This window comes from Capricornis sumatraensis, chromosome 2 (assembly GCF_032405125.1).
Source record: "Capricornis sumatraensis isolate serow.1 chromosome 2, serow.2, whole genome shotgun sequence".
NCBI lineage: Eukaryota > Metazoa > Chordata > Mammalia > Artiodactyla > Bovidae > Capricornis > Capricornis sumatraensis.
In genome coordinates, this window is record NC_091070.1 from 201640719 (window position 1) to 201658395 (window position 17677).

The 17677-nt window shown below is 41.1% G+C and overlaps 1 protein-coding gene, 1 non-coding gene and 1 pseudogene across 2 annotated transcripts in view; 1 reads left to right on the top strand and 2 right to left on the bottom strand.

Annotated features, from left to right (window-relative positions):
• Window positions 1-17677, top strand: part of ZSWIM5 (zinc finger SWIM-type containing 5) — a 168911-nt gene that overhangs the window by 108791 nt on the left and 42443 nt on the right. The window contains exons 2-4 of the mRNA XM_068966112.1: window positions 5434-5790; window positions 11338-11486; window positions 12920-13070. Of these exons, the coding sequence (XP_068822213.1) occupies window positions 5434-5790; window positions 11338-11486; window positions 12920-13070 (657 nt within the window). The remainder of the gene's footprint in view (window positions 1-5433; window positions 5791-11337; window positions 11487-12919; window positions 13071-17677) is intronic.
• Window positions 2885-2991, bottom strand: LOC138074638 (U6 spliceosomal RNA). The gene has a single exon (XR_011144469.1). It is a non-coding gene; the product is annotated as a U6 spliceosomal RNA (small nuclear RNA).
• LOC138074009 (large ribosomal subunit protein uL6 pseudogene) lies at window positions 15435-16013 on the bottom strand (annotated as a pseudogene).

Consider the following 17677-nt stretch of genomic DNA (forward strand, 5'->3'; position numbering starts at 1 on the left):
GTTTAGTAGGAATGCCATGATTTAGGAAGATCATTCTGTTTATGTTATGGAAGATGAGAGGGAAATAAGACTAGGAGGCAAGAAGATTAGTTAATCCAAGTAGGAGATTATTATGATCTTGGTCTGAGGCAGTGTTAGGGGAGTTAAAGGATGAGTGTCATGGTCCAGGCAAGGATTGGAAAAAGATTTCCAGACATGAAACAGAATGAGATGGAAATAAAGTTTATTAAATGGGAGACACTGTTAGAACAGTGGGCCAGCTCCAGGGAGAACCAACGCTGAACAGGGATCCTTGCTGCTGCTGCTAAGTCGCTTCAGTCATGTCCAACTCTGTGCGACCCCATAGACGGCAGCCCACCAGGCTCCTCTGTCCCTGGGATTCTCCAAGCAAGAATACTCTAGTGGGTTGCCATTTCCTTCTCCAGTGCATGCATGCATGCTAAGTTACTTCAGTTGTGTCTGACTCTGTGTAACCCCATGGACAGCAGCGCACCAGGCTCCTCTGTCCACAGGATTCTCCAGGCAGGAATACTGGAGTGGGTTGCCATTTCCTTCTCCAGAACAGTGGTCCTTAGTCCACTTTTATACCCAGGGTACAAGGAGTGGGATAAGGGTCTTGCAGGTCATTTGCTGATTGGATGAGGCATGTAAACTTGGTGGGGGAAGAGTAAGGCAAATACAGGTTATACTGCTCAGGGGGACCTGAAATCTGTTAATAGTTACAACATCGGGGAGGGAAGGACGATGAGGATCTGGTTTTTCCGTTCCTGCATTCCAAGACCCTCCTTGGTTTTACCTGCTCTTTCTTCCTTGGGTCACCACAGAGAGCGGCTGGAATGGAGAGATACTTAGGAGGCAGAATCTGCAACATTTAGTGACCCTCTTGGGTATGGAGCATCGGGAGGAGCTGGGATGCATCCCAGAGCCCTGGCTCCTGCCGGCTTCTCCAGCCTCATTGTATTCCCCTTTCCACCCCCGTTCCCCGTCCCTATTGGCTTTCCAGTTGCTGGGCTTCTTTCCATTCTCTGCGCATTCTGTGTTCCTCTTGGCCTTTGCACCTCTGCATAGTCTTTCTTTGCCCTTTGCATATGCACTTTTTTTTTTTTCTACCTGGAGTCATCTTTACCATTGCTCTGCCATTCCCCATCCTTTTGCCTAATTAATTCTGATTTATTCTACAAAATTCTGCGTGTTATTTCCTCTCAAAATGTTATTTCCTCAAGAAACCCATCCCTTACCACTCCCATCCCCAAACCAGGTCACGTCTCCCATATTATATACACAACTTAGCAACTGAACAACAACCATTCTGTACTTCTTCACAATTAGAACTAAATAATTACCTGTGTATTTAAGTTGTTAAATATGTCTCCCCAGCTAGACTATGTTATTGTTGTTCAGTTGCTAAGTCATGTCTGACTCTTTGCAACCCCATGGACAGCAGCATGCCAGGCTTCCCTGTCCTTCACCATCTCCTGGAGTTAGCTCAAACTCATGTCCGTTGAGTTGGTGATGCCATCCAGCCATCTCATCCTCTGTCTCCCCCTTTTCCTCCTGCCCTCAATCTTTCCCAGCATCAGGGTCTCTTACAATTAGTTGGCTTTTGCAACAGGTCCCCAAAGTTATATAGATACTATAAACTCAGGGGTTGTTTGGTCTTTTTATAGATGTATCCTTGGGATCCAACATAGCAGATCTTAAATAGTTATTAGTTTAGTGAATGAATTACTCAAGATACCTTTAGAAAGAGAAAAAAATAACATATTTATATGTTTTGGCTCTTTGAATTTCTTGTAGTCACTTAGATAAGGTATGTGCTGTCTTACACATGGATTACCAGATTGAATCTGATGGGAGACCACATTTCACATATTCTCTGCCATTTGTCCCTATTCAGTTCAGTTCAGTCACTGAGTCATGTCCGACTCTTTGCAACCCCATGAATCACAGCACTCCAGGCCTCCCTGTCCATCACCAACTCCCGGGGTTCACTTAAACTCATGTCTGTCGAGTCGGTGATGCCATCCAGCCATCTCATCCTCGGTCGTCCTCTTTTCCTCCTGCCCCCAATCCCTCCCAGTATCAGGGTCTTTTCCAATGAGTCACCTCTTCGCATGAGTTGGCCAAAGTATTGGAGTTTCAGCTTCAGCATGAGTCCTTCCAATGAACACCCAGGACTGATCTCCTTTAGAATGGGTTTGTTGGATCTCCTTGCAGTCCAAGGGACTCGCAAGAGTCTTCTCCAACACCACAGTTCAAAAGCATCAATTCTTTGGTGCTCAGCTTTCTTCATAGTCCAACTCTGACAGCCATACATGACTACTGGAAAAACCATAGCCTTGACTAGATGGACCTTTGTTGGCAAAGTAATATCTCTGCTTTTGAATAAGCTATCTAGGTTGGTCATAACTTTCCTTCCAAGGAGTAAGCATCTTTTAATTTCATGGCTGCGATCACCATCTGCAGTGACTTTGTAGCCCTAAAAAATAAAGTCTGACACTGTTTCCCCATCTATTTCCCATGAAGTGACGGGACCAGATGCTATGATCTTCATTTTCTGAATGTTGAGCTTTAAGCCAACTTTTCACTCTCCTCTTTCACTTTCATCAAGAGGCTTTTTAATTCCTCTTCACTTTCTGCCATAAGGGTGGTGTCATCTGCATATCTGAGGTTATTGATATTTCTCCTGGCAATCTTGATTCCATCTTGTGCTTCTTCCAGCCCAGGGTTTCTTATGATGTACTCTGCATAGAAATTAAATAAGCAGAGTGACAATATACAGCCTTGACATACTCCTTTTCCTATTTGGAACCAGTCTGTTGTTCCATGTCCAGTTCTTTTTTTTTTTTAATTTAAATTTATTTATTTTAATTGGAGGCTAATCAAAAATATAAAACGCTTCACGAATTTGTGTGTCATCCTTGCACAGGGGCCATGCTAATCTTCTCTGTATCGTTCCAATTTTAGTATATGTGCTGCTGAAGCGAGCACCCATGTCCAGTTCTAACTGTTGCTTCCTAACCTGCATATAGGTTTCTCAAGAGGCAGGTCAGGTGGTCTGGTATTCCCATCTCTTTCAGAATTTTCCACTGTTTATTGTGATCCACACAGTCAAAGGCTTTGTCATAGTCAATAGAGCAGAAATAGACGTTTTTCTGGAACTCTCTTGCTTTTTCGATGATCCAACAGAAGTTGGCAATTTGATCTCTGGTTCCTCTGCCTTTTCTAAAACCAGCTTGAACATCTGGAAGTTCACAGTTTACATACTGCTGAAACCTGGCTTGGAGAATTTTGTCAGGAGACATTTTTTTTAACCAGTTTGCAAATTTAGTATCATATTAGCTGACTGTATACAAACAAAGGATGAAAATTGAGTTAGTAAAAAAAATTAAGGAACAGTACCCAGCATCACTCTGATTCTCCTAAGCTACGAAAATGAAATTAGTGTTTGGGGAACACTATAATAGAAATAAAATGTGGTTGTTAGGAGCACAGACTCTGAAGCCAGACTGCCTGGGTTCAAATCCTAGCTCTGCCACTTACAGGCTGTATAAAGTTAGGTAACTTAAACAATTTCTCTAAGCCTGTTTCTTTACCTACAGAAAATGAGGGTAATAGTACTAAACATATAACATTGTGGTGAGGATAAAATGATATAATGCTTATGAAAGAACACATGGTAAGTGCTCAAAAACTGTTAGTGATGAAGAATTATTTTCTTTTTAAAGCAAAAGAAGCAATTTGGATATATTCAAGAAGTACATTAATTGAGGGAAACTCTTTACAAATTTATTTTTCATTGGTTTTAAAGCCTAAAATGTTTCAGAATGTGAATTTGCAGTCATTTTAATTTCTGTTTCATGACTGTAATCATACAATAAAATTGGGGCAAATTGCATAACTTCTGTGAGCCTATTCCTCATCTGTGAAATTATTATCTGATGAAATTATTAGTCAATTCTGGGTAAATTGCCCTCTTGTAAACTAAACTGTAAGCTCTACAGGCACAAATGTTAAAGTTTCTTCATTTAATAAGATTCAGTTTTGCAACTGGGACACCAGATAGAGTTTCGTATGGAAGTGATATTTGAGCTAAGCCATGAGGAACATAGGATTTCCTTATTTGGGAAAGAAACTTTATTTATATTTTCCATAGCTATAAAACTGATTGATCCTTAGCACTTTCTGTTTAGTCCAAGGTCGGGTCCAGCCCATGCCCTGGATTCCCCAGCTGTGATACTGGTAAAGAAATGTTAAGTGTTACAAATGTAACATTAACATTGTAACACAATGTTAAGTTACATTTCCATTTCCACTTAGGCCACTATTTAGTTTAGAAGGCAGGGGTATAAGAACTCTTTTAATGAGCCATTCCTGAATTTTTAACATTTTCTTGCTAATATTGATGTTTTCAGAGCTCTTGTTGCACATTTAAGCATGACATGTAAGCAAGACTGCTTACAAAGAACTCAGTTGTTAGGGGCCTATGAGTCCATTTCAGCACACTTTTTGAATCTTGTCTTATTCCTAAATGGCACTTGGAGCATGTTGAAGGTAAGGAAAACATGGTACACTTATAGGATAACATGCTTGTAGGGGCTAACCTCATAGCAGGTGTTTATAGTTCAGCTTTTTTCCTGGACGCTGAGATGTTAGAGCCATTGTGATATGTAATGAAGAAAGTGCTGCAGTACAATTTTATTCTAAAATTTCTAAACAGTGTAGAGGCCAGCTAGGAAAGGTGCCTCAGCCATAGAACAGTAAGCTGAAATTTGTTCAAATCTTTTTTCTCAAGGCAGAGCTAGCTTTATGACTTGGGGATGGGTTGGAGGGATGCAATGCTTGTAAAACTAAACAAGAAGTCCTTGAAAGTGTGTAGTGCATTCAGGCTCACTCATTGTTAGAGCACTTGAGTCCTCAACCACTACAATGGGCTTCTCGATGAGGTGGTTTCTCTTCTTGCAGAGCATGGGCTTTAGGGCGTGCGAGCTCAGTAGTTGGGACACACAAGGTTAGTTGCCCACACATGTGAAATTTTAGTTCCTGGTCAGGGATCAAACCTGTGTTCCCTGCATTGGCAGGCAGATTCCTAACCACTGGACCACCAGGGAAGTCTGTTATTCAAGATTCTTGATTAACCTTTTTGAGATTATGAAAAAAGGTATGAAATGTTCCCCCAGAAGAATGTACACACATACAAACAAAAGTTTTCTTATTAGTTCTGGAGGTCCATAGACTTCAGGGTAAGGACTCTTTCTAGATTGTATGTTCCTTAAGAACTATACCTAGATTTCATTGACCTTTGACAGAGCCTGCTGTGTATGTGGGAGATACTCAGCAAATAGTTTCTGAATTGATGAACTGGAATGCAAAATGAAAATCTTCAAGTTTCTTACTAGAGAATCTCTAAACCTGTCTTCTTTGTTTCCTTAGGCTTCCATCTCAGTGGCACAGTAACTGAACCAGCCACTACTTCTGAACCAGCAGTGACTTATAAAGTTGCCATCAGTTTTGATCGATGCAAAATCACCTCAGTGACATGTGGCTGTGGGAATAAAGACATATTCTACTGTGCTCATGTGGTAGCACTCTCACTCTACAGGATCCGTAGACCAGATCAAGTCAAATTGCGTCTTCCTATCTCAGAAACCCTTTTCCAGATGAATAGGGACCAGCTACAAAAGTTTATTCAATATTTAATCACAGCACACCACACTGAAGTTCTTCCTACTGCACAGAAATTGGCAGATGAGATTCTGTCCTCCAACTCCGAAATCAACCAAGTAAATGGTAATTGTACAATATTTTGTTGCTAAAAAATCTATTTTGTTGCTTTATTGCATGTTTAGAGGTTGGGATACTTTTGCCATTGTAATCACTTAACTTTAATCAGTTTATTCTATCCAGACTATTTATTAACTCTGTTTCTTAAAGCCATCCAGTTGTTCACCTCATAAAGTTTGGGTGAAAATGACAGAGGATGTTAGAGTTATAAATTAAACCAGTTTGTGGACTTCATGTGTCCATATAATCCTTGCCTCTAGGAGCCTGGAATATTCAGGAGTGAAAGAAAACATAAAATAATTAATGTCATTCAGTGAAATGAAATGGGTATCAGAATTCCTTAACATTTCAGGATCCTGCATAGCACCATGGTTATTCTAAAGCGTGTCTGTTTGCCTTGTGTTTATGAGCTATATAATGGAAGGAGAGAGATACGATGTTCACTTATTCATTCAAGAAATGTATGTTGAGTACCTGCTCTGTGCATGTGATAGTGCTGATTGTTGAGGGCATAAAACAGACGTTCCTGTCTTCAAATATCTTACAGTCTAGTAGAAAAGACAGCTAAGGCTGAAGTGAATGCTTGCTTTTGTTATGAAGCCAGGTTGTAGATACTTAATCATAGGAAACTGTTGAAGAATTTTGAGAAGAGGAGCTATATGAGCCAATTTTTCACTTTGTTAGTTAGGTTCTACTATGTTCCAGGCATCATACATGAGAACTTTATGTATGTTTATATATGTTAATTCATTTAGCTTTCAAAACTACCCTGTGAGGTAGATATTATAACCATTTTATAAATGAGGAAATTATTTATAACCTAGGCTCACCTGACCTCCGAACTCGAGTTTTTTATACCTCTCTATACTTCCTTCCTATTTTTAGAATATAACTTTGGTATTAGTGTGAATAAGGCAGTGAGACTAGGTTAATGGGCTGTATAATCCTATGGTCTGTGTGCTAAAGGCCTGCCTTTCCCAGTTGCCCAAGAGAACTAATCAAGTCCTACATACAACCTCACCACTTCTCAGAAATAAAGATAGTCAGACAAACTTCCAGGAACTCTTGCTGACTAGCAGAAATAATCTTCTGTTGCTTTATCCTCAAAGTTGTGTTTACATGATGCATGCATGCATGCTAAGTCACTTCAGCATGTCCGACTCTGCAACCCTATGAACTATAGTCTGCCAGGCTCCTCTGTGGGATTCTCCAGGTAAGAATACTGGAGTGGATTGCCATGCCCTCCTCCAGGGATCTCCTCCCAACCCAGGGATCAAACCTGTATCTCTTATGTTTCATGCAGGAGAGTTCTTTACCACTAGTGCCACCTGGGAAGCCCATTACGTGGTAACTGAGCTCTATTTGAGAGATGCTGTTAAAGAGTAGCTTTCTAAAGGGGCTTCCCTGGTGGTTCAGTGGTAAAGAATCAGTGGTAAATGAGGCACTGCCAATGCCTCAGTGGTAAAGATTCTGCCTGCCAATGCCAGAGACACGGGTTCCATCCCTGATCCAGGAAGATCCCACGTGCCTGAAGCAACTAAGCCCATGTGCCACAACTGTTGAGCCTGTGCTCTAGAGGGAGCCGCCAACTACTGAAGCCCATGTGCCCTAAAGCCCCTGCTCCACAAGTCCACACACCTAAACTATAGAGTAGTTCCCACTTGCCGCACCCAGAGAAAAGCCCGTACAGCAATGAAGACCCAGCACAGCCAGAAATAAATTAAATAAATAAATAAAAATAAAATTATAAAACTCTAGTTCCTCTTCACTTTCTGCCATAAGGGTGGTGTCATCTGCATATCTGAGGTTATTGATATTTCTCCCGGCAGTTTTGATTCTGGCTTGTGCTTCATCCAGCCCAGCATTTCACATGAGGTACTCTGTATATGAGTTAAATTAGCAGAGTGACAATGTACGGCCTTGATATACTCCTTTCCCAATTTTGAACCAGTCCATTGTTCCATGTCCAATTCTAACTGTTGCTTCTTGACCTGTTGCTACAGGTTTCTCAGGAGACACGTAAGGTGGTCTGATATTCCCATCTTTTAAAGAATTTCCCACAGTTTATTCTGATCCCCACAGTCAAAGGCTTTTGCATAATCAGTGAAGCAGAAGTAGATGTTTTTGTGGAATTCCCTTGCTTTTTCTATGATCCAGTATACTATGCCAAGTCTCTTCAGTCGTGTCTGACTTTTTGCAACTCCATGGACTGTAACCTGCCAGGTTCCTCTGTCCATGGCATTCTCCAGGCATGAATACTGGAGTGGGTTGCCATTTCCTTCTCCAGGGGATCTTCCCGACCTTGGGCTCGAACCAGTATCTCTTACATCTCCTGCATTAGCAGGCGGTTTCTTTACCACTAGCGCCACCTGGGAAGCCCTTCTATGATCAGAAGGATGTTAGCAATTTGATCTCTGCTTCCTTTACCTTTCCTAAATCCAGCTTGTACATCTGAAAGTCCTTAGTTCACGTGCTGTTGGAGCCTAGCTTGAAGGATTTTGAGCATTACCTTGTTAGCATGTGAAATGAATGCAAGTGAAATGAGTGCAGTGTAGTTTGAACATTCTTTGGCATTGCCCTTCTTTGGAATTGGAATGAAAACTGACCTTTTCCAGTCCTGTCCTATAGCCACTGCAGGGATATGTATAAAAAGTACATAGACACTGTCATGTAGGAAGCACTCAATAAATGGCTGTTTTTAACAAATATTGAAGGATGGAAAAAGTATATTTGTTTTTCTTTGCCTCTTTCAGTTTACAGAAGTAGTATAGGATATATTATTTGCCCACCTGGGTGTTAAATCTAGATGGTCAATAGGACATGCATTTGTTCATTCTATAAATATTAACTCAATGCTGTAATGATCCAGGCACTGTGAGGTACAAAAATGAATCCCTACTCTGCCTCTTGAGAAATCTGTATGCAGGTCAGGAAGCAACAGTTAGAATTGGACATGGAGCAACAGACTGGTTCCAAATAGGAAAAGGAGTACATCAAGGCTGTATATTGTCACCCTGCTTATTTAACTTATATGCAGAGTATATCATGAGAAACGCTGGACTGGAAGAAACACAAGCTGGAATCAAGATTGCCGGGAGAAATATCAATAACCTCAGATATGCAGATGACACCACCCTTATGGCAGAAAGTGAAGAGGAGCTAAAAAGCCTCTTGATGAAAGTAAAAGAGGAGAGCAAAAAAGTTGGCTTAAAGCTCAACATTCAGGAAACGAAGATCATGGCATCCGGTCCCATCACTTCATGGGAAATAGACGGGGAAACAGTAGAAACAGTGTCAGACTTTATTTTTGGGGGCTCCAAAATCACTGCAGATGGTGACTGCAGCCATGAAATTAAAAGACGCTTACTCCTTGGAAGGAAAGTTATGACCAACCTAGATAGCTTATTCAAAAGCAGAGATATTACTTTGCCGACTAAGGTCCGTCTAGTCAAGGCTATGGTTTTTCCTGTGGTCATGTATGGATGTGAGAGTTGGACTGTGAAGAAGGCTGAGCACCGAAGAATTGATGCTTTGGAACTGTGGTGTTGGAGAAGACTCTTGAGAGTCCCTTGGACTGCAGGGAGATCCAACCAGTGCATTCTGAAGGAGATCAACCCTGGGATTTCTTTGGAAGGAATGATGCTAAAGCTGAAGCTCCAGTACTTTGGTCACCTCATGCGAAGAGTTGACTCATTGGAAAAGAGTCTGATGCTGGGAGAGATTGGGGGCAGGAAGAGAAGGGGATGAAAGAGGATGAGATGGCTGGATGGCATCACGGACGTGATGGATGTGAGTCTGAGTGAACTCCGGGAGATGGTGAGGACAGGGAGGCCTGGCGGGCTGCAACTCATGGGGTCGCAAAGAGTCGGACACGACTGAGCGACTGAACTGAACTGAACTCTACTCTTTGAAAGCTTCAGTGTAGTTGGGAGTATATGAGACAAGCTCAATTCTAATGTAAAACAAAATGCAACAGGTCTTTAAGAGAAGTAATAATAAAGTACGAAGAAGAGAGTTACTACATTACTTTCATGCATATGAGTATGAAGGGCATACTTTTGACAGGTGAGGTGTATGGGGTATATGGTGAATTCAGTGAGAGCCCCTCCTGCCCAGTAAATTTCAGCAGTGTTAGCCTATCTGTATACTGATTTTATGGTTTTTCTTTCTCATTGCAGCCCTGACTATAGAGCTGAGGCAATACTGACAATGAGAAGTAATGCTTTTTGGCCAAAGAACAGGTTGTGGGGAAAGGAAGGGAAGTAAAGGGAAAAGCATAAGTAAAGTCATCAGGAAATGTCATTGACTTCTGGGTACACTAAGTTTCTAGTTGAAATATAACATAAGTATAGGAAAGACAAGACTAGAAGTGAAAGGGCCTGAACAGGGAGGGCCCTAAATGCTAAGCTAAGGTTAGACTTCATTTATAAAGAATAGTTTATCACTGAAGACTTCTGAGCAGGGAAGGGATATGATCAAAACTGTGTTGAGAATAACACATTTGAAGAAAAGTAGCATATAGCAGATTCCATAAACTGGTTGCTTCTAATGTTAATTAGTATTTGTAGACTAAATATGAGTCCTCCTGATTTCCTGGACGATAAGATGCACTGAAAAAGCATGGCAGAAGAGCACTATTCTCTGCAGACCTGGAATTAATTTAATGAGACTTTCATATAGGAGGACAAGAAGAAAGGTAGATTGACTGATGAAACATGACATGAATTTGTAACCAATTGCACAACCACACATATAGAGTATTGACTTATACTATAAGACTATATTGACTTGTAGTCTTTTGTCACTTGGAGACAGGGTTCTAAAAACCTATCACAGCACTCAGTCTTTGAGAAAGTGAGAGAAGAAGATTCAGTTTTCATTCCACAGATATTTTTTAGGTGCCTGTCACATTACCAGAACTGTGTTATAGATAATTCAACTGTGAGCAAGGAGCTAACAGGCTACTAAGGGAGAGGGATGTGTAAATAACTAACACTGTGTTTTAAGTGATGTCCTTGAGGTGAGCCCAGGAAGGAAAGATATTCTGAGTATAAATTTATAAAATATTACCCTGTATATAACCCTGCCTGTAACTTTAGGTAGCAAGTTTCCAGAAATTTAGAATTGTTGACTCCACTTGAGAAGCTACAATTTTATTGTGAATTTTAAAAAGAGAAATTTTTATTTTCTAAGAAAGTATTGTTTTAATTTTAAAATAATATGTGTGCTTTAAGGCTTATTTTAAACTTCTAAGAAAAACAAAATAGAAAAATTACATTCTCCTAGGGGAAAAAAATACATCACTATTTTCATATTTGTGCATTTTTACCCCAGGATGATATTTGTAGACCTTGGGAGAGGATACAACCGAGAATTTCAGTGAACATGAGACTAGCTCTACTCTCTTACGTTTCTTGAGAACCACACAATTGACAAAGCCTGGATTAAGGCAGAGCGCCAATCTGTTTCTGAATATACTCACATAGGGCTGGTCCTGCTGAGTGTGGAGTGTAGGAACTCAGGAGATTCATTTCACCATCCTATTCCTCGCAGGTGCTCCTGACCCCACGGCTGGGGCCAGCATTGATGATGAGAACTGTTGGCATTTGGATGAAGAACAGGTGAAAGAACAAGTGAAGCTCTTTCTCTCCCAGGGTGGTTACTATGGCTCTGGAAAGCAACTCAATTCAATGTTTGCCAAGGTAAGAGATGAAAAGTTTTTTTTTTTTTCCTTACGTAAACTGGGCTCACCACACTTCTGGCTTCATGCATTGTAGCTAGCTCACTTGACCTACCTGTACTGAATGCTTGAAAACTACTTGGGGGGAGGGGAGCTGAGCAGAGCAGAACAGAGCAGGTTGCGTCCAGGGAGCCCTACTGCCTCACCCTGGTCGTCCTCTTCCTCTTGCTCCACACTCTCTAAATGAGTTTGCATTCCTGGGGGGATTAGTAATGAAGCTACCTCCCCCGCCTTGAACCCAAGGCTGCTCAATGAGGTCTTAAGAGACAATATTTTGTTGTTTTTAAAATATTAACTTATTTGGCTGTGCCAGGTCTTAGTTGTGGCATGTGGGATCTAGTTCTCTGACCAAGGGTTGAACCCTGGCCCCTTGCATTGGGAGTGCAGAGTATTAGCCACTGGGAAGTCCCAGAAACTTAGTAATTTAGAACTGGGGACTCTCACAGCAGGCTTTCTTTCTTTTCTTTCTTAACACCTTTGGTGAAATATAATTCACATATGATAAAATTCACCCATTTAAAAAATTGTACAATTCAGTGGTTTTTAGTATATTGACAGATATATACAGCTATCACTGCAGTCAACTTTAGAACATTTTCATTATCTTAAAAATAAACCCTATTCCCTTTACCTATCATTCCCCAGTTCCCCATGCCCCTCTTCCCTGAGCCCTAAGCAACCACTAATGTGCTTTCTGTCTTTATAGATTTCCCCATTCTGGACTTTCCTAGGAATGGAATCCTATAGTATGTAGTCTTTTGTGACTGGCTTTTTTCTCCTGGCATAGTATTTCAAAATATTTAAAAACATACATCCATGTTGTAGCATGTGTCAGTACTTCATTCCTTTTTATGGCCAAATAATATTCCATTGTATGGATACCACACATTTCATTTATCTGTTTGTCTGTTGATGGGGATTTGGATTGTTTCCACCTCTAAGCTGTTATAAATAATGCGCCTATAAACATTCTTGAACAGTGTTTCTGTGTTGACATATATATTTTCATTTCTCTCTAGGAATGGAATTAGTAGGCCATATGGTAGCTCTATGTTTGAGGAATTTCTAGAGTGATTTCCAAAGTGGCTGCATCATTCTACAATCTCACTAAACAGTGTATGAGGGTTCTGATTTCTCTATATCCTTGCCAACACTTATTATCTAGCTTTTTTATTCTAGCCATCCTTGTGAGTATGAAGTGGTATCTCATTGTGCACAGCAGCCTCTCTTAATATATGCAGAGAACTTGCTTACAGAAGAAGAGGCCTTCTTTTTGGCTCCTTGGATATGCTGTGCTTAGATACTTCATCTTCTCCTCCCCCTCTTCCCCTTCCTTCTCCTCCTACTTTGTTATGATGTACAGTCACCAACCACCTGCCCCTCCTTATGTGTCAGGTTCGAGAGATGCTGCGGATGAGAGATTCCAATGGAGCCAGGATGCTGACACTAATAACGGAACAGTTTATGGCCGACCCACGACTCACACTGTGGAGGCAACAAGGAACAAGCATGACAGATAAGTGCAGGCAGCTCTGGGATGAGCTAGGTAAGTCTCCATATCTCAGAGAGGTGCTATGTCTATCCTGTGAGCTTGTCCCCAGCAATAGTGTTAGTGAATACTTGTCATTAGTCATTACATAGATCTTGCTAAGTGAACGTTAGCCCAAATGGTAGAAGATTTAGGTTCTACAGAGGCCACCTGGAGTCATTTTGAACTCACTTGTGTTTCTTCCACAGCCTTATGTTTTGCTACTGACATCAGCGTTCTATTCCAGATATTACCACACAGAAGCCTTTAGTGAGAGAAAACCTTTTGCCTTGGCTTCTGTCTCGTGGCATTAGCTTGGCTCTCCAAATACTTGCTATTCTCACTTTTCTCGCATTCCCTGGGTCTGCTTTTCTTTATCATTTCCAGCAAACCTCTTAGCCATAAGGCCATTTCTAAGCCTTGAGCCCTGGAGTTCTATTTTTCTTTCTCTACTCTCCTTTGTTCAGTTCAGGTCAGTCGCTCAGTCATGTCCGACTCTCTGCAGCCCCATGGACTGCAGTACACCAGTCCTCCCTGTCCCTCACCAACTCCCAGAGCTTGCTCAAACTCATGTCCATCGAGTCAGTGATGCCATCCAACCATCTCATCCTCTGTCGGCCCCTTCTCCTCCCTCCTTCAATCTTTCCCAGCATCTGGGTCTTTTCTATTGAGTCAGTTCTTCACATCAAGTGGCCAAAGTATTGGAGTTTCAGCTGCAGTTTCAATTTCAGTCCTTCCAATGAATATTCAGGACTGATTTCCTTTAGGATAGACTGGTTGGATCTCCTTGCCATTCAAGGAACCCTTAAGAGTCTTCTCTAACACCACACTTCAGAAGCATCAATTCTTCAGCACTCAGCTTTCTTTATAGTCCAACTCTCACGTCCATACATGACTACTGGAAAAGCCATAGCTTTGACTAGACTAGATGGACCTTTGTTGGCAAAGTAATGTCTCTGCTTTTTAATATGTTGTCTAGGTTGATCATAGACTTTCTTCCAAGGAGCAAGTGTCTTTTAATTTCATGGCTGCAGTCAACTATCTGCAGTGATTTTGGAGCCAAAAAAAATAAAGTCTCTCACTGTTTCCATTGTTTCCCCATCTATTTGCCATGAAGTGATGTGACCGGATGCCATGATCTTAGTTTTCTGAATGTTGAGCTTTAAGCCAACTTTTTCACTCTCCTCTTGCACTTTCATCAGGAGGCTTCCTCTTCACTTTCTGCCATAAGGGTGGTGTCATCTGCATATCTGAGGTTATTGATATTTCTTCTGGAAATCTTGATTCCAGCTTATGCTTCATCCAGCCCAGCATTTCTCATGATGTACTCTGCATAGAAGTTAAATAAGCAGGGTGACAATATACAGCCTAGACATACTCCTTTCCCAATTTGGACCTGGTCTGTTGTTCCATGTCTCACTGTTGTGTCTTGACCTGCATATAGATTTTTCAAGAAGCAGGTCAGATGGTCTGGTATTCCCATCTCTTTTAGAATTTTCCACAGTTTGTTGTGATCCACACAGTCAAAGGCTTTGGTGTAATCAATAAAGCAGAAGTAGATTTTTTTCTGAAACTCTCTTGCTTTTTCTATGATCCAGTGGATGTTGGCAATTTTATCTCTGGTTCCTCTGCCTTTTCTAAATCCAGCTTGAACATCTGGAAGTTCATGGTTCACGTACTGTTGAAGCCTGGCTTGGATTATGAGCATTACTTTGGTAGCGTGTGAGATGAGTGCAAATGTGTGGCAGTTTGAACATTCTTTGGCATTGCCTTCCTTTGGGATTGGAATGAAAACTGACCTTTTCCAGTCCTTTGAGAACTCTTTTTTTTTTTTTTTAATCATGACCTCAGAGTTACCTCTGTGGTGTTCTCTTCCTCATCCTCTTTCGATTATCTCATTTCCAGTCTCATATTAGCTGCTACCCTATGACCATTTCTACTGAAAAAATCTCCTGATCACCTCAAACTTGAGAAATCCAAAAATGAAATCAGGCCTTCTATGAAGAAAGATTCCCCTGAACCTGGCATTGGCACCTCCATTTCTTATTTGACGAAACTTATTGTCAAGCATTCATTTTTGTGTCATTCCCTATATCCAGTCACCAATATAATTTGATTCCTTGATCTTTTAAATGTAATTTAGTGTCCATTCACACTTTTATTTCTTGTCATAACTGGTCTGGTTGAGGACCTTGGGACTTTTAGATTAAATTAGACCTGTGGCCTCATGAATGGTCTCTTTGTTCAAGATTCTTGTCATTAAGACCATCTTCTTTTTTTTTTTTTCCTCAAATCAAGAGTTTTTATTGTCTCTTTAAAAGATCACAACTGAGTCCATAGAACCATCTGCTATCTTGTTTCTGCAGCAGGATCACTGAGATCTTATTCATCAGTCTGCTGAACTGTTCCTTTTTCAGAAACATAGATACCATCCAAAAATTTTCTGATATCCTTGTTTTTAACTGTGGTGGCTTGCTGAATCAAAGCAGCTGAATTTGCCACAAGTTCAATATCATTTCCTTCAAGAATCAACTCATCTTTCTGAGCTTGAGATACTGAACAGGCAACCCCTGGCCTCATTCGAACCCTGCGTATGTATTTTTCACCTAAAAAATTTTGGACTTCCACAAGAGAACCATTCTCCTGAATAACAACATTGATGGGGAAGTGGGCATACACCGACCTTATCTTGTAACAGAAGCCCAGTGTAACACCCTTGATCATGTTCTGTATGTGACTACAGATTGTGCGAACAGTGGCCAATTCCTTTCTGTTTCCCCACCATTTGTCAACATGGAGCCTCTTCTTTTTCTTTCCAAGGAGACTGAGTTCTACATTGATGTGATTGAAGTCCCTCCGCAGGGTGCCTCTGGGGCCCTTCACAATAACTGTCTGTCCCTTCAAGTTAATGTCGACATTTTCTGGGATGTCGACAGTCTGATTGCTGAGAATGGTCTTCATTCTCGCAGTAGATGCGGCAAAGAGAGCAAGACCATCTTCTTTAGTCATTATTTATCTTCATCATTCCCATTTCAATGACAGTTTTGCAGTGGTGATACTCAACTCCCCTCCCTGTTTGCAGAATCCTTCATACTCTGAACTTACAATCCAGTCACGGCCCCACTTTGGCGTTATACTAGAAAAGTTGTCTATGGCATATTCTGAAATTTCTAATATAGCTTCTCCGTACTTTCTCCACCCCAAAAAGCAATGACAGACTTTCCTCTCATACAAAATAGCACCATAAAACCACTACAGCTTAGGATTTTAGTGAATTCCCCAAAGCATATATTAATACATTATAGTCTTAGAGCTAAATGCTTTGAGGAATAAGGCTTAATGATTCAGACTTTACATGGTTACTTTGGGGCTGGTAAGTGTGGGGTTTTGGTTTGAGTGCTGGGGCTTCATATCACCTGAGGCACTATAGCTTTGGAGTTTTCATTAATAATGAACAGCTACATTATTGAACATTATGTGCCAGTCTCTGTGTTAAAGATTGTATGCATGTTTAATTCTCATAACAAACCTATGAAGTAATTGTGTGTTTATTGCAAAGAAACAGAGACATCTCTGGTTACTTCTGGATACAGAATGAAATAAAGAAGTATAGAAAACTGTCTCTCTGACACAATCACATTTTCCAAAGTACAGGAATGTTGAAATATTAATTTAAAGTTACTGGTCTAACCAGTTGTGACTAGGGTCATGTAATACAGTGCATCGCAACTTGGAAACAGCTTCCCTCAGAAGGGATTGTAGGCATGGACCCTTCAAGGGTAAGACATCAGAATCTCCATATGTTCAGGTGAGAAAAATGGAGGTCAGAAAGTTTTTTGTTCAAAGTCACACACTAGCAGGTGGTGGCTCTAACACTGGAGCCCCAACCTGTCCAACTCCAAATCAAGCATCCTTGTGCAACGTCTTCCTCAATTTCATCTCGCATGTGCTGTTTTCCCCAAAAGTGCATGTTTTTTAAGAATTTGAAATTAGCCTTCAGAGCATCAGGTTTATCTGAGGCCTGAATCTCTTGGGAATAATTTCTGTGATAATCGCAGGATTGTGTTGTGGATTTGGACTTGGCCTTAGGTGACAGGAAGTAAGTGGAGCATGACCTCAGTGCTTCTAAAGCTTTTGTTAGTTACTGAGATTCATTATGAAAAGCTCCTGGTTGTGACATTTTCATATCTAAGAAATTGCTGTATCAACCTTCCAAGAAACTCTCAGCATTCTGCACAGACCGCTATCTATGATCTTCCCAGAATCACCTGGGATACTAGTTAAAATAGATTGCTGGGCCCTGACCTGAGTTTCTGATCTTGTCAGTTGGAGTAGGACCTGATACTTTGCATTTCCAACAAATTCCCAGAGGCTGCTGATGACGTTCTTCCAGAGACCACATTTTGTAAAACACTGCGTTATTGGGTTAGACACTAGAGCATGTGCATTCAGGCCTCCCCCCGCCCGCCACCCCAACTACTCTGAGGGTTCCTCACTGGTCAAAAGGCCTGCTCCTCTGGGGATGGTCTCAGCAGGGATAGTAAGAATGGGAGGAGTGGCCTCAGTTCCTTCAGTTTCTGAACGGGAAATAACAGAAGCAGTCAGGCACGGTTTTCTCATCTCCC